The sequence below is a fragment of the Zeus faber genome (genome assembly GCF_960531495.2).
Source record: "Zeus faber genome assembly, chromosome: 11".
NCBI classification, from domain to species: Eukaryota; Metazoa; Chordata; class Actinopteri; order Zeiformes; family Zeidae; genus Zeus; species Zeus faber.
The window spans coordinates 4,321,427-4,343,951 of NC_137205.1; the positions used below are offsets into that span (position 1 = coordinate 4,321,427).

A 22,525-nucleotide genomic window follows, 5' to 3' on the forward strand; every position below is an offset into this window, starting at 1 on the left:
GCTGGAGTCCCTGAGACGGGCTGAGCTCACCGCCAACCCAAAGAAGTGTGCCGTGGGATGGTGGAAGGTACGGGTTCTGGGTTACCACTTGGGCGAAGGCCTGGTCCGAACCCAGCTTGATAAAAACGCGGCGGTCACAACCCCACCAATACCTAAGACCAAGAAGGAGGTGGGGCAGTTCTTGGGGCTGGCTGGCAACTATAGGAGGTTTGTCCCCAACTTTTCAGAGCTAACCAGCCTCTTGACAGACTTAACTTGAGAAGGTGCTCCAGATCCGGTCCAGTGGTCAGAGAAGTGCCAGCAGGCGTTTGCGAGGGTAAACTCAGCTCTCTGTGGGAAGCCAGTGCTGTTTAACCCTAACTTCTCTCTCCCTTTCTGTCTGCAGACTGACGCGTCGAACAGAGGTTGAGGGGACCGAGGGTCCGGTGCTGTACCTAAGCCGCAAACTCTCAGAGCAGGAGTCGAGGTACAGCACGGTGGAGAAGGAATGTTTAGCAATCAAGTGGGCAGTCGGTTTCCTCCGCTACTACCTCCTGGGACAAGCTTTCACCCTCTGTTCGGACCACGGCCCACTGCAGTGGCTCCACTGCATGAAGGACACAAGCCCTTTAACTTCCGTGTGGTCCACAGGCCGCCGGCGCAGATGGTTGTGCCTGACTTTCTCTCCTGCTCTGGGGGGACGGGAAGGGAGTCTGCTGACGGCTGGACGGCTCCCAGGCCTAAGGTAGCCACAGTCTCCCTTTCTGGTACTCCACAAATTTCACCCAATATATGCCTTGTAAAGACAAGGGAGTTTAGAATCCTGGAGCTGCTGTATGCTGGTATACAATGTATTTGTACAAGCCTGTAAGCCCTGTTAGGCAGTAGTCCGCCACCAGCAGGATTGATAAGGTGTGGTCTAAGGAGGCAGAGGACGCCCTTCAGGAGTGTCTCCAGAATATGAACTGGAATCTGTCCCGGAGCACAATGGCAAAAACATTGAGGAGCTCTCCCATTGTGTCACGGATTACAACTGCTTCTATGAGAATAGCATTGTATCCACAAAGAAGGTCTGCTGTTTTCCGAACAACCCTGGATTACAAGATACATTAAATCTCTCCTCAACAGGAAGAAGGTGGCCTTCATATTGTCATAGGGAACTGCGGGTAACCAAAAACAGCAGGGGAGGATAGTGGACAAGCTGGAACAGACCAGCTCCAGAGAGGTGTGGAAAGGACTGGAAAGGACTGGAAAGGCCACCGACAGTCCAGCCTAACAGTGGAGGGGAACAGGGAGCAGGCAGACAAGTTAAACTACAGGTTTAACTCGTTTGCCTCCTGAAAAACAGCTTCAACAAGTTCGGCCCTCAGTCAACTTTCCGCTCAGGAGGGTGGCCAATCTCCTCTTTCCTGTCACCCCCAGTCTGCTCATCATACTCAGCCAGGTCAGATGGGAGCTCTGAAAGCTCCAAACCAACAAAGCAAGTGGCCCTGTCGACATCAAACCTCTGGTGCAAAAGGTGTGTGCTGGCCAGCTTGCAGGAATATATCACCACCTCTTCAACCGCTCACTAAAGTTCCTCTCCACTCCCGAGCTGTGGAAGACCTCCTGTATTGTGTGCCTGAATAAGAACAGTCCAGCACTCTTGATGTCTACAGGCCAATGCACTGACCCTGCACGTTCTGAAGACCTTTGAGAGCTGTTTCCTCCAAGGCAAACCACAGTACGTCCGTCTACAGGGCTGCTTGTCAGATGTGGTGACTGGCAACACAGGTGCACCCCGAGGAACTCTGTTCAGTTCTGTTACTGTTTCTCTTCAACCTGTACACCTCAGACATCCCCTCAAACTCTGGAACATTCCACCTCCAGAAATTCTCTGTTAATAGCTACACCGTGGGCTGTATCAATAAGAACAACAAGGAATATCGAGGACTGGGCTCCGTCAGATAGTGTGACAACTTGCTTGACTTCAAACGGAGCAGGAGGCCCCCTCCTCCAGTATACCAATACATCCACTCACTGGGTGAGTGGGTATTTTTAAATGACCCATTCACTCACTCAGCGCCACAGAGCACCTGCTTTGGAAGCAATTGCTGTCGTTATTTCCAACATGGCCGAAACTGATCTGCACAAAGTCAGAGGTGCAATTCAAAGTCTGCCAATTACGTTTTGAGGCAGAAACTAAATAATATATACAAACAACTCAGGTTTGGAGATTGTATTGTAAATTAACAGGGTTATTGTAAAGTTCTTGTGCAGTTTACAAATAAAATGTTAAGTTTTTATTGGCGTTTATATGCAGAATAATGCATTGAGGGAGAATAAATTGAAATTTTGATCCAGTTTAGTCCTCTCTAATCAAATGCTGAGCAGGACATTAGTTCAAACATCTTCTCCTGATTAAGGTATCCTGCCAGGGCGCAAGACCCTGTGGTGTCTCTGCATGTAATGGGCTGACAGGGAATCTCCTTTTTCAGAAGCTTTTGTCAGGTTAAGAAAACCATAAACATAGCAATTCTTCTTCGTCATAAACAAGCTATAATGTTCAGCGTGCAGCCAAGATATATATATATTTTTTGCAGCCAAGATTGTTGTTTAGTGTTCTTCTGCTAGCCCTCACCATTCACCCCCACCCACCGTAACTAGGGCTTGTGGATTCTTGTGGGAAACCGAGTATAAGGCTTTATCAACTGGCTGGAGGGTTGCAAAGTTACGGTTGGGCTACTGGGCCAGGGCTTACAGTATGTGTAGCCCTGAAATTATTCCTATTCCCAGCATTCTTAATTAATGAATAGAAGATTGTAGAAGATGGGAGAAAATGATGGAAGGTGGCAAGTGTAACAGAATAAAATGGGATAATGTCATAGCATACCTGCAGCCAAGTTAAAGGTTCTGCCCTTCACAGAGCTCTGGACTGGAGAAAGCCAGTTTAATACAGAACTGACCACGGGTAGCTGCCTCAACAGTCCCTGAGATATAGAAAGGTATTTCAACGTGTTAAATTAATCATGGAATTAAACATTTCAGCACATAAACATACACGCATGGGCACGCACCCTCAAGCACACTAGAGGTTTTAAGGCTGATTTGTCCTCCAACCTGCCCTCCAAAGACTCCAAACTCCCAGGAGTCTAAGGTCGAGAATTTCTGGTCTATATTGGTTCCAGGTTTTGTCTATTTATATGTCAATGGGTCTAGGGTCTGTGTAAATAAATATTTCAATTTTAAATAGACCTTAGAACAGTCTAGAGCTATGCATGCAACATAAAGTCCCACCGGGGAAATTGTGGTCAAATAATTCTTCTTTCCCATTACACACAATATTTATTGATTCAGCCTTTAAATGCACTCACAAGTTGCCATTAATGTACTGCATGTGGATTTGATACAATCACTCTAAAAATGTTTGGAACAAAGTGACAATCAATTAATCTGTTTTTTCACAAGATAGCCATGGATGCTTAAAAGTGCAGGTTCAGCTCCAGTATTTGGAACCGTAAAGACTTCTACGGCATACACAAGTACACACCTCGTCCAGGATTTTTTGCTCATTGTCCTTCTGCAGCTGGAGTTCTGCTTCCAGAATGCCTCTCCGCACCACCTCGGTCATATTTTCAAATAACTACACAAGAGGCAAACACATCGTTTAGCAAGTTCAGTTGAACAAAATTTAAATTACTCTGGCACATTTCGGTATCTTGCCTTCATGACTCCACTGACTCCGTCAACCTCCCTTCACACCTGGCGTTATGATCAGTCAATCCGAAAAAAATAATTATTAATACTGTATGTGTCTTGAGTGTCCACATTCTGTCATTGAGATCTGATTGGATCGCCCAGTGGAGAATTCATATCATTGTGCATGTCACTTCCGATGTATTTTTTGCCTATGTAGTTGTTTGTACATGGGTTGAAAACACGATTTAATTTACACCTGTTCAATGAGGTCAAAGTGCATGGGTGGTTTAGGTGATCCTGATCCTGATCTGTCCTCAGTGCATTTACAGGAAACAGTGATAACCACTGAGCCACCGTGCTGTTTATTTACAGCTGCTGTTGAACCAATATTACCTTGCTATTCTCCTCAACTTCTCTTCCTAGGGCAGCCATTGTATGCAATAACTCAGAGACATTAAGGTCTTCTGTCACCATGCCAACAAATACACAGTCATTAAGTGTCTCGAACTCGGAGCCTGGAGAAGGGCCGGGGTTGAGTTGGGTTGGGGATAGAGGTGTAGGGTGGGTCGAGGGAGAGAGAAAGTTAAAAAGTAGAAAGATCCCAAAAACTCTTACAACTTTTAAAGTTATTGAATGTATGAAATTATACAATAAATTGCAGTTGAAACTCAATTCAACCTCAACCTCTTACCAGTGGAAAAGTTGATGTTGGTTTCCAGCGCTTGTAATCTTTTGATTAACTCAGAGTTAATTTTATTCCCCTCCTGCATTTTCTTGTCCCCCAACATCTCGCCACACTGTGTGTTATACCTAAAGACAGTCAAATAAAACAATGTATTCACTTGTGTACTCACAAATTAATCACATACTTTTTCGTGATTAATAACATTATCATATTTTGTGACAATAACTTTAATTATCAATTGTTTTCAAACAAATGTATTTGCAACATTACGTAATGTAGAGATTACGGAAGTCCTGAAGGGTAAGATGAAACTTTTTTTTAGGGCGCCCCAAAAGCAGGGCTCAACATTAACTTTTAAAAGTGGTTGCCAAGCTGGCAACCAGGCATCAGCTTTTGGTTGCTGAAACTGAAAATATAGTTGCCATTTTTAGTTACCTTATATTTTGAGTAATGGAGATACTATGCAGTTATATGTCAGCTTAATTGTGAAAATGTGACAAAAAAAGAATGTTTAAAAGCTTAATTACAGTAACTGAACAAAATTCTTTGTAGTTTGTGTTTTTTCTGATACTATACAGAATTTGAATCTTCAGAGGGGAAGAAATCTAATAATAATAACATTAACTTCTCTGGTTACACTTGGCCTGATCACACTTAGCCTGTGTAATGCTGTCTGTCTACAAATAACTGGTTATTGTACTGTATCCTCTATATGTTGACAAATGTGACAAAATTGACTAGAAAAAAGACAAAAAGTTAAGCGAGTTTTCTAGGTACACAATATCTTTTCAGTTTTGTTTTTTTCTGTCCTGTTTTAACTAAAATGTTTTTTCACACCTAGTTTTAGTTAACTATACAGGGATGCAAACACATGTATGGTGAAAAAAGGTATGAAATACACTTTATGGTGGTAGCCGACAGTTTTCCTGGGTTCCCATGAACACATCACTTCCGACACGCATTACAGGTTTCCCAAACTGCCACCCAAACTGACGTAAATTGCCACCCAAATTGACGTGTAAAAAGCAACATTTGCCGGACAGCGACCTGTTTGCATCCCTGACTGTAATAATCTTGCTCTACTGCCGCTCTAAGTGCAGCATTCTGGTTACGACTGTGACAGCAATATTTAAATATCACTAATGTAACAAAATGTATTTATTTTGGAGTGCACATTTTGTGGTTCGCTGCCCCAATTTTTTATGTTAGAAAGTGGTAAAATGGTTGCCAACTGACTAAATCTGGTTGCTGAGGGCAACCAGGCAACAGTTACTGTCAAGCCCTCAAAAGTCTACAGTAACTTTATCTAATTAAAACGAAGATAAGTTGTTTTAACAACAAGATACTAAGAAGTTATGTTTTTTAAACGACTTTGCAATTAGTTTGAACGAGTTAAAGTTAACTTAAAAGAGATACATTTATCAAAGATGATCTTGGACAAAAGCAGTTTCTCTGCTTCAAATGATCTGAACAACTGAAAGTGATGACTGCAAGCAAATAATATCAGCCCAATCTGTTCAAAAATGGCTTGATTATCACAATTTTGAGCTGCAATTAACTTAAAATTGAGGAATGCATGTTTCATTGGAGTGAAACGCCTTATAGTGCAGAGAAGATGGTGTCTAACAAAACCAAACAAAACCTCCAAAACGGTTAACTTACACATGCCGAATTTCGTCTGTTTGTAAAAATGTGTAAAAACAGTGCCCACATCTTAATGGTGTTGACAAACAAAATATCTTAAATTACCTTTCAGATTTAAAAAACAGGAAATGCATTCAAAATTAAAATGACCAAAACGATTAGCCACTGATGAGAGAAATGTCAAGAACTTTGTTTTCTGAATTTCTGCGTAATAGGAATGGCAGAAATAACAAAAAAACAAACAGTATATGCAGATATGAATTGTTCACGCAAGTAAACAGAGCCAAAGAGTAGCAAAATACCAGAACAATGCCTGTGTTTAAATCGATTCATGTCCGGCCAAAGACAACGATGCAGCCTTAGGCCGACAAATTCCATATTTGGATTTCCTCCTTTCTAATGACGTTTGAAAGTCAAGCTGTCGGGAAAGAAGACAAGTTTGAGAATAAATTTGACTAGGATTTGTATATATGCAAATTCAAAGTTTACAAGGACCTTGGTGTGGTATTTTCTATATAAAATAATAGCAATTTATAGGGTTTGCGGTCAGTGCTTGATCATATCAACCATTCTTACCTGACAATGCCCAAGCCAGGCCAGCTTACATCCTCGATGAGACTGAGAATGGGTGAATGACACTGGGCCTCCTGTTGGAATTCTTTTCTGAGGCAAAGTGTTGAAATCACTCCAGGCACCAGCACAGAGAGCTTATCCACAAGTGCCGCTACATCCTCGTTCTGGGTCCCTAGGACTGAGACGTAGATGTTAGTTAGCAGGAGAAAAGCTAAGCAGCATTCAGACGTTGGTATTGAGAGATGTGCCGTGGTAATAAGGAGTGCCCGCAGCATTCTTGTATACAGGCCTCATTGAAACATTAGTTCCCATCCTTTATAACTGTTAAGAGGAAAAGCGAGCCGCAACAGCGAACATTGCAAGAAACCTGAAAGAGTATGGTACCTTTAGATGGCCATCTTTTATGTATGCATGTATTTATGTATGTTTGTATGCATGCATGCATGCAATCTGCATGCATACATACATCTTCTCTTGATATTGTCTGAGCTCAAAGTCGAGTCAAATTCTGTGTTACCAAAAATAGATTTATATTTCTTTTATCTTTCTACAATGACAGCGTTAGTGTATTGGGATTTTCAAAACATTGATTTCAGTACCAGCTCACACTTTAGGTTCTAATGACTGTATTGGTCAAATGTATTATCAATTCATATATAATAATCATTTGAGATGTACCATTAATTTGGCTTCGTATTATCGACAGTTGGTGGTAAAATAGCAGGTTCATCTGAATTGCCTAAAAACTGCCCCAACAGAATTCAAGATTCAAGAGGTTTATTGGTCACATACATACACTGACTAGAGCCGCGTTTCCACAGAAGGAACTTTCCCCAGGAACTAGGAACCTTTGGAGAAACTCAGTGCGTTTCAACCGCAGGGACCAAGGTCTAAATGAAGTCCCAGGAACCAAAAAGTCCCTGCTCGGGGGTAGTACTTTTCAAAAGTCCAGGAACTTTGTTGGTGGGGCTTGCAGCACTAAACATTTTTAATTGGTAGATTACTCAAGAGTATTTTATTTCAGACACTGTTTCTAAAAATCTGCAGCCGCAAACCGACTTCATGTACAGTTTGTTTTTGTTAAAAAAAATGTTCAGTTTGTACAAAAAACAGAAAAACTAACCATTTTCCGTTTTTTATTTTGATAATAAAAAAACAGAAATATACTGTATGTTGCATATAGTGTAATGAGTAAGATTTTGCCCTCCTACACAGTAGAGGTTCGATTCCCTGTGTGTGAACTCATGTTTTTCAATGTTTCAAACTTCATAATAAAATCTTGATTGTGAAAGTGAATTTTTTTTGACAGTAAATACAAGGAAAGAAGAATAAAATGGATAAAGAAAGCCAACCCAAGGGATATTCCACTATCACTTTGGTTGTCTTTTATCCATTTTATTCTTCTTGCTGTTGTATAGTCTTCTGCATTACCACCTACATTCGCACGCAAAAATGAAGTTAAAACAGCCATTGCTTTTTCATACATCAACAGACTAATGGGCTGAAGGAACCTTTTAGCTCCTGAAAAAAAAGATCCTGGTACTTTGGGCGGAAACGCAGCTTATGTGAATATCAAGTCTGGATTGGTCCACCTAATTTAAATATTTCAACCAAATTATGCAGAAAGAGCTAAAGCCTATTGAAGAGAATGCGGTTGAATTTGCGTCAATCTATGCATATCTAATGTATATCTAATGCATTGCATAATTGCAGACTCTAGGTAGGGCTGGTGCATACAGATGGAGATGTCACACAATGGTGTATATTTGATACCTGCAGCAGTCATTAAAGGGTTAAAGCGAAGGTAGACGCCTTCATCCTCCAGTTCTACCACATCGACCCCACAGGCGGGCACCAGCTGAGTCAGTTTCTCCCCCAGCTGTGTAGAAATAACACCAGTAAGTTTTGTCCTGAACTTGTCACTCTTCACTGGCTCAATAAAGGCATGCTAGTAGAGAAGCGACAACACTCACCCATCTGTTAAATGTGTCCAGAACTTCTCTTTCCCCAGTGGAATACCCCTCGAGCAAACCACCACCGGATGCTTTCAATGAAGCAGAAAGGCAAATGGTAAGCAAATGCAAAGTACATTTGGGCTCTGACTGAATTGGCTCACTTTCTTTTTCAACTCAGTCATAAGGGGAAAGGTTTGATAACATTGGGCATCATTCACAGAAAAAGTAGATACACAAAGTTCACGCCGGATTCAAGACACTTGTGTAGCAGCAGGATTTGTTCTTACCAACATGCGTACGCAGATGAATCAAATCGTTCTAAATTGACAGGCGTATGCCCTCAACTTCCAAATAGCATAATACCAAGCGTACTATACTTTATTATCCCTGAGGCAGAAATTAGTTCTTTAAATTTTCATTCCCATCTGTATCTTAAGTACTGTATCTAGTAGCAGTGGGCTGCCACATGGTGCCTAGGTCAGGGGCATCGGTGTCTAACCCCCAACGGGCATGTCTTCAAGACATGGGGAAAACCAGAGCGCCCAGACGAAAGCCGTGTGAACATGGGGAGACTCAGGTTCGAACCCAGAACCTTCCTGCTGTTAGGCAACAGCACCAACCACTGCCACTGACCATTCTCCTGGTCGCCCTCTGAAACCTGGATGCCAATAGTAGAGAGCACTTTTGTCCCCCTCCTTCTTTTCCTTTCAAGCTCTCTCTGAAGTTAGTTAGTTAATGTTGCTATGGATGCAACCCTCACCTGTGCCTATTTCCTGGGAGAACCTGAACACCACCACAGGAGAGCTGAGATCATCCTCTACCTGTTGGACAACCACAGGTCAGGCTCCTCGCACAGAAATACTACATCAGAGACATTTAGTACTCACATTGCTGGGAGAAGCAATCACCTGGGGTCTTTCATCTGGTGCGCATGCCTCTCAAGAGGAGCTGGATGTTATTAGTGGTGTAATGGAACGTAAATGATCCATGATCCGTACGGGTCACCCCCGCGGTTCGGCAAACATGTGATCAATTGCAAAATTTAACCGTCATAGTGAAATATAGTTTTACTGTCGTTGTTACTTTTTAAAGTAATAATTCCATAAAACTCGATGCAGAGTTGCAGTGAAAAGAAGAGATAAGACAGATGTGTGCTGTGTTTTACTCTGAAGCACAATGATTTCTTTACAAATAATTATGGTTTATGTGGTGAATGAGCTGCTGTACTGTATGTCGCTGCTGTGCGTCTGCTCGTACGCCATTTTGGAGCGGTCAAGAGCTGCTAGTAAACAAATACGATGTGTATTGAGAGATGCAGACTTCTCTACAAAATCGACTTTGACTTGCTTAATTCTGAACCAATTTTCATGAAATTTAGTTTGTTATACATGTGAGATATTAAACATGATAGTAGTTTGTTATCAGAATTAAATTCAGTTAGGAGAGTGGATCTAATTATATTTCTTCATTCGCTACGTGTTTGACGGAAAGTGGAAATATTTAAAGGAAGAAGGTATCATGTGTACCTCATATTGCACTTCAATTTAACAATTGAGTATTGAATATTTTATATATTTTAAGATTTTATTTAAACATTGGACATCGTTAATGTTGTTTTCATTTAAGACCATGCACAAAAGTACCTTACTTTCAGTGTTATATTTTTTGTTTTATTGTTTTGTTTTATTTTTTGCTGATCCGAAAAATGATCCGATCGTGACTCAACCGTGATAAGAACCAAACCGTGATTTTTGTGATCCGTTCCACCCCTAGATGTTATACGTGCAGTCGTCGTTACTGCGTACTGTCTGGAATTTGTGACTCAGTGCGCACAGAGCAGCATTAATTCCAAGTTAGGGTACAGGCACTCCACACCATATGCTTCTAAAAGTGCTCTGATGCCAAAATCCAATATCAACTTGAACATAAGGTTAAGTAGTTGCGTTTGAGTTCCCGTTTCATGTTATATTTTGTGATCTCATCAGATTTCAAAAACCAATTGGGGTTGGGTCTAGTTGGTAATTGATGGAAGACTGCTTTGTGCTGTAAGCTCCTCCATTCCCCCACAGGGATTAATAAAATGCTATTTTAGAGCCGATTTATCTAACCACTAACAAATCTGATGCACCTGGTTTAACCTCTAGGGGGGCAGGTCTCAAATATTGTGGCTCCTAGCATATTGTGGGTGGAGGCAAATGAAAGAGTGCAAAGAGAGGAGGTAGACGAAGAAGTGGAGGACAGAGTGGAGGTGAAAGGCAGAGGACAGGTCCCACCTACAAATGAGGGTACAAGGGAGCTCAGAACATCTCACAGTCACGCCCCAGAGATGGGCGGGATCCGTAAGTGCAATACCATACCCTGGAACCAAGGCAACCCACACACAATTTAACTACAGACCCAAATGCAAAAACATATGCAAGACCGTGATACCAAAGAACCTGAAAATAAATTACATTTTAAATTCCATACCATTATAAAAATGGGTTCTACGGAAGACTACAATTATCAGTAGGTTCTGTGGTTGCTGTGTGGTGTACAGAGATTTTTTTTTTTGCTTCCACTAGCAAAGACTTAAAACCATATTCATAGAAAGAAAAATTATCTAGCTAGTATAAACATTTACAAACAGCCCACCTTGAAAAATACTCTCCGAAGGGCTCATGTACGCATTTACGTAAAGACGACATGAATAGACGACAAGCCAATGAAGTGCAGGAAAAAAAAAACAATCTTCAAAGTTCTTACCACAGCAAACACAGAAATCTCGGGTAAAGTCAGCGATGGTACAAGGTTATATCAATGCAAACAATCCATTGTTCCACAAAATTTCGATTTCACTTTTCGATTCTTACAAAAAAATTTTGAAGGTCAAAGAAGCTCAAAATATTAGAGGTATGCTTATCCAATACAAACAATTCATATGCAGAGACCGCATATCCTATCCATGCATCCAATCTGGGATGTTTGAGTACCACTGTATCGCCAACACACCACACTGATTTTTCACTGCATTTGGATCCTAGCGTAGCCACTGTGCAAATGCTACTTATTACCACCCCCATAAAACAGGAGGAAGTCTTGTAATCTCAGGTGATTTGAAGATTACGTCCCTATCGATTTGCGCAGTGGTTAGCCTAGGTGGATGCCCGTAAACAAGTCTAGAATTAAACCTGAAGGTTTCGGGCATTAGTTTGCAAGACAGAAAGCGGCAACGACCTAAAATAAAACAAACGACATTATGGAGTGACTATAGGATGGACTTTTACCATGGTCAAAGCCTCGAGGAGAGATCTCTGTGTCAAGATCCTCCTACAAACACAGATTGTAAGTCTTTATATTCAATCACTTTTGAAAAGTACACAATCACAATTTTTTGCTTATTTAGTGAGTCTTTATCGAGAAACTAGAACAGAAATCTTCAGACTTGTGTTTTATTTTGATACAGTCCACAAATCTTCCCTTTTAAATATAAGATACACATAGTACGTTTTTTTTTTTGAGACTAATATGTTTGTCGCTTTGGACTCTATTTGAGCACAGTGAGAAGCTGAGTGGTAAGTTTCTCAATCGTTACGTGTTCAACAAGTTTGGGAACCAATATGGGCTGGGATGAAAAATAGGTAACCCTAACCCTTGTGGAAACATTGAGGAATGTTCTACGTCTTTGATCATATATATGCAAGTAATTCAGTTCAGTGAGACTACCAAGTTCAAGTTCAAGTTCAAGAGATTATTTGTCACATGCATACACATACGGTCGTACATATATGCACCAGAGACTTATTGTATGAGGATAGAAATTTTATTTGCGTTGGCCGTGAAACAAACTTGGTAAAGTAAATTGAACACCTAATTGATTCAACTCCACAACAATTAAAACACCAATTAAAATGTGTACACATATGCGGTCATTGCATGTCAATTCAAAAAGAAGAAAAGAAAATAAATATTCTCTGCAGACTTGTTCAATCACTGAGTATCGATATTTACAACGCAGAGCGGGGCTCGCAAATTGAAAAACCGATTTGATGTATTAGTCACAACAACTTAGGTTACCATAGTTCACATACCAATGTCTTGATGGAGCCCAGTGTTTTCAGCCTCTCCATCAGCTGTTTGCTCTGAAATAGAGTTAGGAGGGGAAAAAAAAAATCAAACAGTTAATTCACTCCAGCAACAACCTAAAGGGTTTTTCTTACCTTTAGTTGATGACTACATAAAAGAAAAGCCACTGTTGCAAAAGTCAAAATGCTTGCTGCCCACAGAGTTGATAGTGATAGTTCTATATTTCATATGATGAAAAAAATGTTAGTGTTAAAAGCTTCCATATTGAGAAATATATACACTACTCACAAAAAGTTAGGGATATTTGGCTTTTGGGTAAAATTTATGGAAAATGTAAAAAGTTCACGCTACAGTGATATTATATCATAAAAGTAGGGCATTTAAGTAGAAGCATGCAATAGTGATTTCCTCATCTCAAACAATTTATTGAAACAAAAGCCAACAACAGTGGTGGGTATACCACAACAAAAAATGTCAATGTCTCAATAACTTGTCATGTGCCCTTGAGCATCAATTACAGCTTGACAACGACGTCTCATGCTGTTCACAAGTCGACTTATTGTCTGCTGAGGCATGGCCCCCCACTCTTCTTGAAGGGCGGCCTCAGGTCAATGAGGTTCTGGGGTACAGAGTTACGAGCCTCTACACGACCACTCAGCTGATCCCATAGGTTTTCTGTGGGATTCAGGTCTGGAGAAAGTGCAGGCCACTCCATTTGAGGTGCCCCAGTCTCCAGCAGCCGTTCCCTAATGATGCAACCTCGATGAGCTGGAGCATTGTCGTCCACAAAGATGAAATTTGGCCTGTGTTGTTCATGCAGGGGCACAATGACTGGATTAATTATGTTATTCAGGTAGTATGGGCTTGTCACTGTGCCATTCACAAAGTGTAGGGCAGTTCTGTGTTGACTAGACACACCTGCCCACACTGTAACACCACCACCACCAAAGGCTCGTCTGGTGACAACAGTGGCTGATGCATAGCGCCCTCCTTGACGTCTCCAACATCGTTGGCGGCCATCATTTCTACTCAACGTGAATCGACTTTCATCAGAGAACAGCACTGAGGCCACTGGTCCCTCGTCCAGCGTAAATGCTCCCTGGCCCATGCAAGACGATGATGCCTGTGCCTGGTGGTGTGGTCACGTACCCTTGCAGGTTGTCTAGCACGCAGACCACGCTGATGTAAACGGTTTCGAATGGTCTGACGTGACACTTGGGTGCCTCTCACCTCCCTTAAATGTGCGTGTAGTTGAGTGGCATCATCATCCGGTTCCGCAGGGCACTGTTCACAATGAAGCAGTCATCAGTGTGGGATGTGGCCAAAGGACGTCAACTTCTATGCCTTTCTGTGACTCTTCCAGTCTCTGTATCTCTGTTGCAACCTGCTGATGACGCTCAGTTGCCACTTCCCTCTGAGAACATCCTGTTTGAAGCCTCGCAATGGCGAGGTACTGTTGATCAGTTGTTAGGTGTGGTCTTGGTCTCATGATGTCAAAATGTGAACAGCATGATGAAGAGGACTGTTTAAATACCAATTCTAATTGAACCAGGAAATGTATTGGTCGATTCATGGATCAAACACCTGTTGTGAATTTTGCCGTTCAGCTCCTTGTTTGAGAACAGCAAGTTGTGCAAAAAGTACTGAAACATTGAACAGTTGGACATGTGCATTCAAAAGTTCAGAGAAGGTCAAATTAAGTTCACCTGTAAAGGTTATAGTGCATTTTAGGTTCATCCTGAAATTTCACCCAAAAGTCGAATATCCCTAACTTTTTGTGAGTAGTGTATATTTTTTCCAGTTGGAGACAAATCAGAGGAGGTGTCCTGACCCACAGCTGAGTCGTAAGACCCCTTTGGGTTGCCAAATCAAATTGCTTAATTTCTTCCTTAGTCTTTTAAAATAATCTTTCTATCCACAATAAACCTTCAATCCACATGAGACCTGACTGATAGCCCAGTGATTCCCCTACAATTGTACAGGCCTGGCAGGGCGCTGCACCTGCAGCACCAACGCGGTGTGTGCTGTAGGCATTTTGCTTTCTCACTTTGCGTGCTTGAAAATTACAACTTTGCATAGGATTCAAGGGTCGCACGAAACCCCACATCCCAATGAAAGTGATGAAAGATCCCATGAATTGGAATGAAAGATCCACCCTTGGGCGCTCCACTGCCTCCGCCCAGTCCATTGGGCGAATATTTACTTGTTTATATATTTACATTTATTTATAGCCTTGTTAATTTATTTCAGGATTTATTTCATAGGTATCTTAATTTTTAATTGAGGTGATGGCGGTAATGAGCTCAATACCATGGTGACGTCACGTGACCACGGTATCCCTAATCAGTCACTGTAAAGGTGAAGTGTGTAGAATTTACGGAACAGGTTTGGCAGAAATGTAATATAATAATTCATAAGTATGTTTTAATTAGTACATTATCCCATGAAAATAAGAATCATTCTGTTGGCGTTATCTTAGAATGAGCCGTTTTTATCATCATAGGGAGCGGGTTTGCTTCACGGAAGCCGCCATGTTGCACCACCATGTTTCTTCCACAAACCAAACACTGGCTCTAGAGATCAAGATTCAAGAGGTTATTTGTGAGCCACCCCAGAAAAACCCTCATTATTGCGCATTTCTAAGATCACCAGGAGCAGCCAAATAAGTTGAAAAAACCTTTCTAGAAGGAAAATTAGATTTTTCCAGATTTGTGTTCCTTTGTGGGTTTTTTTTAATCTATCTAACAAGTTTGATTTATAAATAGTAGAAAAATGTTAAACTGTGGAGTTAAATATTCCTGTTAGATTACAATGGGAAGAACAGTTCACTTACTGAGACGCTGAATAGCATGTAAAGTATGACCGTACTTATGTGACAAATTTTGTCAGATACATATACAGTACATACGGTCATACATATATGCAGTGTAATGTCATGACACCGGTGATTACGCACAATAAGCTCTAAAAATACAAAAAATACTGAAATGTGCGTAAACGACACGAGAGGGCCTTTTGTGTTTTTCACGGGCACCGTCTCTTCCACGGAGGCCGCCATGTTGCACTACCATGAGGAGGGGTATTCGGCAGGCTTGGGCGATTGTGCAAAATTCCAATTGGCAATCGCTGGGGGGCAGCAATTGCCGATTGATAATTTAATCGGGGGGGCGCATAGAACGTTATGTAATGTGGCAAATGCGGTCTCCCCGTTACAGAAGTGCAGGATTTATTATTTACAAGTAAAGGAATTACACAAAAAGATCAGTTTCTACTAAATTAAGTCCCATAGCAATGGAACGCAATGGGGAGACATGCACTGCATATTCATGAGGAACCTGTCCTCGGCACGCCAGCAATGTGCGCACAGCGGAGCACAGATCATGGGCGTCCCGATGCACAGCATCGCGGGCACCCGTGAACTGCACTCCGCTGTGCTGCTCCGTTTGCCCAGAGTGGCAAAATGCCTACAACCAGAGCTGGACCTTTTCTTTTTTTTTTGAGCACCTGTCCCTTTTATCGTCTCTGCATGGGCCTGTAGAGCTGGGAAGTGAGATCTGATCACCAGTGGTTAATCAACAGCTCTGAGCAGAGAGGATGAGAGCCTCCGCTCCCCCCCCCCCTCTCCTAAATGGGCCTCCTGTGGCAAAATTTCCATATCCTGATGCCATGGTGAAATTTTTCCCGAGGCCAAGGAAAATAAAGTGCAGCAATACTTTGTTCATGATGTGCTTATGTTTAAAAGTCATTGGTTCCACAGCTTATTTTTATGCAATACATGCAGCTTATTAAGTCATACTCTCCTTGTGATCACTTGGTTTTAAAGGGGACCTATTATGCTCCTTTTCCACAAGTTAATATACAGTAGGTCTCTGAGGTCCCCAAAATATGTATTTGAAGTTTGTTGCTGAAAATACCACTCAGATTATACATTCTATCCATTCTCACATGCCTCTATATCCCTCCTGTTCCCGATGCTCCGTTTCAGTGTGTCACTTTAAATTAAAATGCTGCTGCTCCCCACGCCCACTGTTCTTTGAGCCATTGTATGAAGTATCTGTTTTTATACAAATTTGAATAGAAATAAGCAATCCAGTTGCTGAATCTTCACTCATATTAGATCCACAAGGCCTAATTCAAAGTTTGTTCCGACTTTTGTGGCCGTGCTTCAAGCTTGTGGGGACACTGCACCAGGACTCTCAGACGGGTGGATTTTATGTTTCATGTAAACGTCATAAAATAAATACATCTACCTTTAAAACACATAATTACAGGCTGAATCCCCTCTTGATATTCTTCCGGGAAAATTCTCTGAATTTTGAAATCTAAAACTTTTTTAAACATTTGAAATTATATTTGAAACAGAAGAACAGCAGAAGCTGCGAACGCGGTTTACTTCTCATTTGAACCGATATGTCAATCATTTCGTGGTTGAAGTTTCATCCAAATCAATCCACATACGGAGAGAATATTTATGAAAAACCGACCAAATTTGACCGATATCAGACGTCATCAGACGGCCTGTGGTCTATGCCTGGTGCCGCGGCCCGGGTTCTGTGCCTGCGACTGCATCTTGTGCATGCACTTGGGGGTGGGTTGTATGTGTGTGCCCCTGGAGTGCGGGGTCTCCTCGTGCTCCCTGGGATTGGTTATGCTCCTCGGGGCCACACGTGGGGGTTGCTCCGTGGGCCTACGGCTTCTCTGGGGGCCTGGGGGTATTCTGTGGTTGCAAGGTGGGGTGCTCGGGGCGTTCCTGCAGCCGTGGGGTGTCTACGCAGCTGCGGAGCTCGGGGGGGGGGGGGCTTCGGGGCCCTGTCCGCTGCTTGGAGGCGCCATGACATAATACAGACCTTATACACTAGACACTCGCTCACACACACACACACACACACACACACACACACACACACACACACACACACACACACACACACACACACACACACACACACACACACACACACACACACACACACACACACACACACACACACACACACACTTCAAATGCACCCCGGCACCCTCCTGGTTGCATTCCTCTCCTTTCCGCCCTCATTTACTGCCATCACTATGACAGGAAGAGGCCACGTTCCCAATTGTTGTTCCAATATTCCTGGACCTGATTAACTCTGTTTTTCAAGACATGTTGTCGTCCAATGTTTATATTTCCGTGTAAATGTTGTTTGGTTCTGTGTTTAATTGTCTCACCTGTGGTGAATCTCCCCCTCTTGGGGTAGTGATCAGTTGTTTATAGACCCAAACATGACACATAGTTCTCCAAAGAGGGGGATTGGTGGGGGTTCTGTATTACCAAAAACTGTGCTCTTGTCATCTTATAGGTCATCCAGAGGACAGAGTTTTTGCAGCAGTTCTCAATGATTAAGAGAATGAGAATGAATAAAAAGTTGTACTGCAGGTTGAGAAGTTGAACTCCACTTGCAGACGACCTCTGTCTTGGATACAATGGCATACAAATACTCTGTGTTGTATGCCCAGCATGCTGACAGCACAGGTTGAAAAATTTAAGAAAGAAAGAAAGAAAGAAAAGAAAATGTAATCCAAGGAAAAGTCACCACTAAAATTACGTAAGTTTGACTACTATCATAAATCTATGTAAATACGTCATAATTGACACACACACACGAGACCCAGCACCTTCCGTCACTGAGATTGCACATGTACTTACACACAACAAGGTAAGTTATAACAATGACAAAGTCTGATTTATAGTAAAAAAATAAAGGTTTTTTTTTTAAAGAACGTCTTGTATACTTGTTTCCTACAGCTAAACGTAGCAGACTTGAAGAATGAAAAGACAGAAAGTGTTAAGTATTTGCAAGTTCTTCCATAATAACTGTAACTGTAACAAGTACCTAAAAAGAATAAGCTGGACCCTGTGTATTGCTGCCTGCAGCGGTATTTTTTATCGGTTTTGTTTCGGGAAAAGCATAGTCGTGTGCCACAGTCTATAATCAACCTTTTTTATTCTCTTCTAGAAAGAAACACACAGCAGAATTATTTTCCAAATACTTACATTTGTGCACAAGCACTGAAAAAGTTAGTTTTTCATAATAGTATACTAAAGGGAACCATTAAAGTCTTGAATATAATGAGCGAACAAAAATTTGAACGCAAGTATAAATTGCAGACCACCTGTTGCGCCATCTGACCAAAGCCGATCATGCCAATATGTCACCCCGAGCATACTGGTGCATACCACCAGGCCTGAGAAACATTCTAGGGGAAACACTGTAGCCTATATGATAGCCTGACCCATTTATTTACTATTGGGCCTCATTTATCAACATACTGTATATATACAAATATAAATTAATAGGACATATATTAAAATGTGTACATATTGTCTTCAAAAATGCATTCATAAAACTTTTTTAAATTCATAAAAAATTTTGATTTATCAAACATTTTCTTATGTCTTGGAAAAGGTGTGTTTACCTTTTCAATGTGCAATTAAGTCTTTTGTAGAAATGTCTGTAAAAAATGTTTTTTGTCGGAAATTCATTCATGCACAAATTCGTTCTGGTCATGGTTTATAGATGGTTTATAATTGTAATAAGTTGGTCCAGTTACTTTAGTCCATATTACATGAACTGCATCTTGAAATATAATATATTATCTTGTAATAAAGACAAGATAAACCTTAAAGTTAAAGTTCCGTCAACATAGGTTTCGCTCACCAGATCTGTGGCGTGCCAAATCTTTTGGACAATTCCGTCATTGCCGAGGTACTGCAAGGACAGCCAGAGGGGCAAGGGGCGAAGCTTCTCAGATGGCTGACTGGAGGTGAGGCCCGATGTCAATGACTGAGGACGAAATGTGAGCGTCAACAGCAAGAAAACATAAGGGGAGCCAAAAGCAATGGGCAAGGGAGTGAGAGAGACACAATATGGCAGTCGTAGTTTATCCTGACCAAGAGACAACAGCATCGGCAGTATTATTATTATTATAGAGCAGGCAGAGCACTCATATTCTGGCATGTTGGAAGCAGGGACATATTGCATCATATGAATTAAAATAATCCATAAAATATGACAAACATTATGACAGTTACTCTTGTGATATCAAAAAGCCGGAACATCTACACGTTAGAATGAGGTAGTGATTCATTATTCATATTTGTAGCTCTCAGCCTTTCCCAGGGCCAAGCAAAATAGATTGGCCACACAAATATAATGTAGAAGGAAGCATAGGACGACAGGTTATGACTAGGTAAACAGGTATCGATGCAATGATCCTACCAGTGCCGGGTCTTCATTTCTGTAGAGGGTGACAGCAGGTATAGCGGGCAGTCCCAGCCACTGGCCCAAAGTCAGTGTCATACTGTCGCACTTAGTAGCTGCCTGGAAGAAATTGGAACACAGATACCCTTCACATAAGTCACAGGTGAAAAAACAAACCAACAAAAAAATATATATACAGCTACAAAATCTACCACTGTTTCAATGCACCAAATTGGGATGACTCCGTAATTTACATGCCTAGTTAAATTGACAAAGCTAAATTATTTTCCAAAGAACACTGCAGCAAGAATCAACCAGTATGCTCACATGAACGATTAACCAGAATGAGGTGACTTACATTCCTTTCCCACTGCACCAAAAACCCGGTAACACCTGCTAACATTCGGCATTGGTCATCAGCGGGAAAGGAAAAACCCGGGTCTCAGTCCCAGATCAAATGACCCTGCAATTGACACGGGTTTTAATCAGCTCCACCTCCGATTGGCTCTGTTGTGAACATGACACCCGGATTGACGCGCTAATTTTGGCCAGTTTACCGGCGCGATACGATGCGCGTTGAAATTCCGGACAGTGGTGCATAAATAGACATGAATATCTGTGTATCATTTGATCATTTCATATCCCATTCAGAGCCCAAAATCAAAATCAGAAGTAATTGACTTTTTTCCCCCGCATGGGGGACTGTGAAATGTTGGGGGGACTGTGAAATGTTGTGAGTGTGGGGATCGCACTGTGGGGAATACAGTGGAGAACCCCCACGCTCCCCGCTGGGCTCCGAGTCACTCCAGCATTGCCCCAAGCTGATCCCCGCTCCCTGCTGCCGAAGGACCGGGTGCTCAATTGTGCTCCAACTGTAGTGTTGGGTCGATCATGAAAGATCTCGGACCAAAATACTTTTTTTTTTCCAAGTTTAATGTCGTTGTCTGTTTAAGTTGCTGTCTCCTCTACTGTTTTATTCCCAATCACACTTGGAACCATGACACGGCCCTTTTCCGATGTGTTCATGACGTCGAACGTGATGCACCAGAAAAAAAATTCTCCTGGCAATGGGAAAGGCGCAATCGCTTATTTTTAGTGGGTTGACCCAGGTTAAAACGGTTGTAAAGCGCATTGTGTAACCCTGGTATAAAATGCGCTTTATAAATCAAGTCTGACTTGACTTGACTATTAAAGCAGCACTATGTAACTTTTGGTATTTTAGCGCCCCTACATTTTCTGGGTGCAATTGCACTTTTGCACCACTGTCGTAAAACTCGATCCAGTGGCAGAAAATAATATATTTCACTGGAAAAATTTACGTTTCAATAACAGTCTATGTTACAAACACAGGTATAATGTACACCCAGGTTACAGCAGCCCTTGTAGCAGGCACTCAGTCCCCTTGGGGAGCTGTGGGGGGGAGAGGTTGCGGGGATCGGCCCCCTGCTACTGGTGTAGGTACCTGATGTGCTCGGCCTGGCTGATCGGCTCACACAGGCGACTCAGAGGGTGAGTTCAATTGAATACACTACAAAGACAAGATAGTAAATGTTCAAACTGATAAACTTTGTTTTTTTGCAAATTTTCACTCATTTTGAATTTGATGCCTGCAACACACTCCAAAAAAGCTGGGACAGGGGCATGTTTACCACTGTGTTACATCACCTTTCCTTTTAACAAAACTCAATAAGCGGTTGGGAACTGAGGACACTAATTGTTAAAGCTTTGTAGGTGGAATTCTTTCCCATTCTTGCTTGATGTACAACATTAGTTGCTCAACGGTCTGGGGTCTCCGTTGTCATATTTTGCGCTTCATAATGCGCCACACATTTTCAATGGGAGACAGGTCTGGACTGCAGGCAGGCCAGTCTAATACCTGCACTCTTACTACGAAGCCACGCTGTTGTAACACATGCAGAATGTGGCTTGGCATTGTCTTGCTGAAATAAGCCGGGACATCCCTGAAAAAGATGTTGCTTGGATGGCAGCATATGTTGCTCCAAAACCTGTATGTACCTTTCAGCATTAATAGTGCCCTCACAGATGTGCAAGTTACCCATGCCACGGGCACTAACACACCACCACACCATCACAGATGCTGGCTTTTGAACTTTACGGTGATAACAATCTGGATGGTCCTTTTCCTCTTTGGCCTGGAGGACACAACGTCGATGATTTCCAAAAACAATTTGAAATGTGGACTCGTCAGACCACAGCACACTTTTCCACTTTGCGTCAGTCCATTTCAGATGAGCTCAGGCCCAGAGAAACCGACGGCGTTTCTGGCTGTTGTTAATATATGGCTTTCACTTTGCATCGTAGAGTTTTAACTTGCACTTGTAGATGTAGCGACGAACTGTTTACTGACAATGGTTTTCCGAAGTGTTCCTGAGCCCACGTGGTAATATCCTTTACAGAATGATGTTTTTTAATGCAGTGCCAACTGAGGGATCGAAGGTCACAGGCATTCAATGTTGGATTTCCGCCTTGCCGCTTACGTGCAGAGATTTCTCCAGATTCTCTGAATCTTTTGATTATATTATGGACTGTAGATGATGAAATCCCTAAATTCCTTGCAATTGTATGTTGTGAAACATTGTTCTTAAACTGTTGGACTATTTGCTCACACAGTTGTTCACAAAATGGTGAACCTCGCCCCATTCTTGCTTGTGAACGACTGAGCCTTTCGGGGATGCTCCTTTTATACC

The 22,525-nt window shown here is 41.9% G+C and overlaps 1 protein-coding gene across 4 annotated transcripts in view; it reads right to left on the reverse strand.

Annotated features, from left to right (window-relative positions):
- Window positions 1-22,525, reverse strand: part of pdxdc1 (pyridoxal-dependent decarboxylase domain containing 1) — a 63,476-nt gene that overhangs the window by 7,281 nt on the left and 33,670 nt on the right. For 3 of the 4 annotated variants that reach the window (XR_013844392.1, XM_080009401.1, XM_080009400.1), the window contains 11 exons: window positions 19,836-19,937; window positions 19,275-19,400; window positions 12,585-12,635; window positions 9,275-9,335; window positions 8,533-8,603; window positions 8,333-8,438; window positions 6,563-6,737; window positions 4,349-4,467; window positions 4,051-4,172; window positions 3,509-3,601; window positions 2,852-2,948 (listed from right to left, as the gene is read on the reverse strand). Coding sequence is in view for 2 of the 4 variants with exons in the window: in XM_080009401.1 (XP_079865527.1) it covers window positions 2,852-2,948; window positions 3,509-3,601; window positions 4,051-4,172; window positions 4,349-4,467; window positions 6,563-6,737; window positions 8,333-8,438; window positions 8,533-8,603; window positions 9,275-9,335; window positions 12,585-12,635; window positions 19,275-19,400; window positions 19,836-19,937 (1,123 nt within the window). In the remaining 2 variants the exon portion in view is untranslated. The remainder of the gene's footprint in view (window positions 1-2,851; window positions 2,949-3,508; window positions 3,602-4,050; window positions 4,173-4,348; window positions 4,468-6,562; window positions 6,738-8,332; window positions 8,439-8,532; window positions 8,604-9,274; window positions 9,336-12,584; window positions 12,636-19,274; window positions 19,401-19,835; window positions 19,938-22,525) is intronic. The other variant, XR_013844393.1, reaches the window with a different exon arrangement.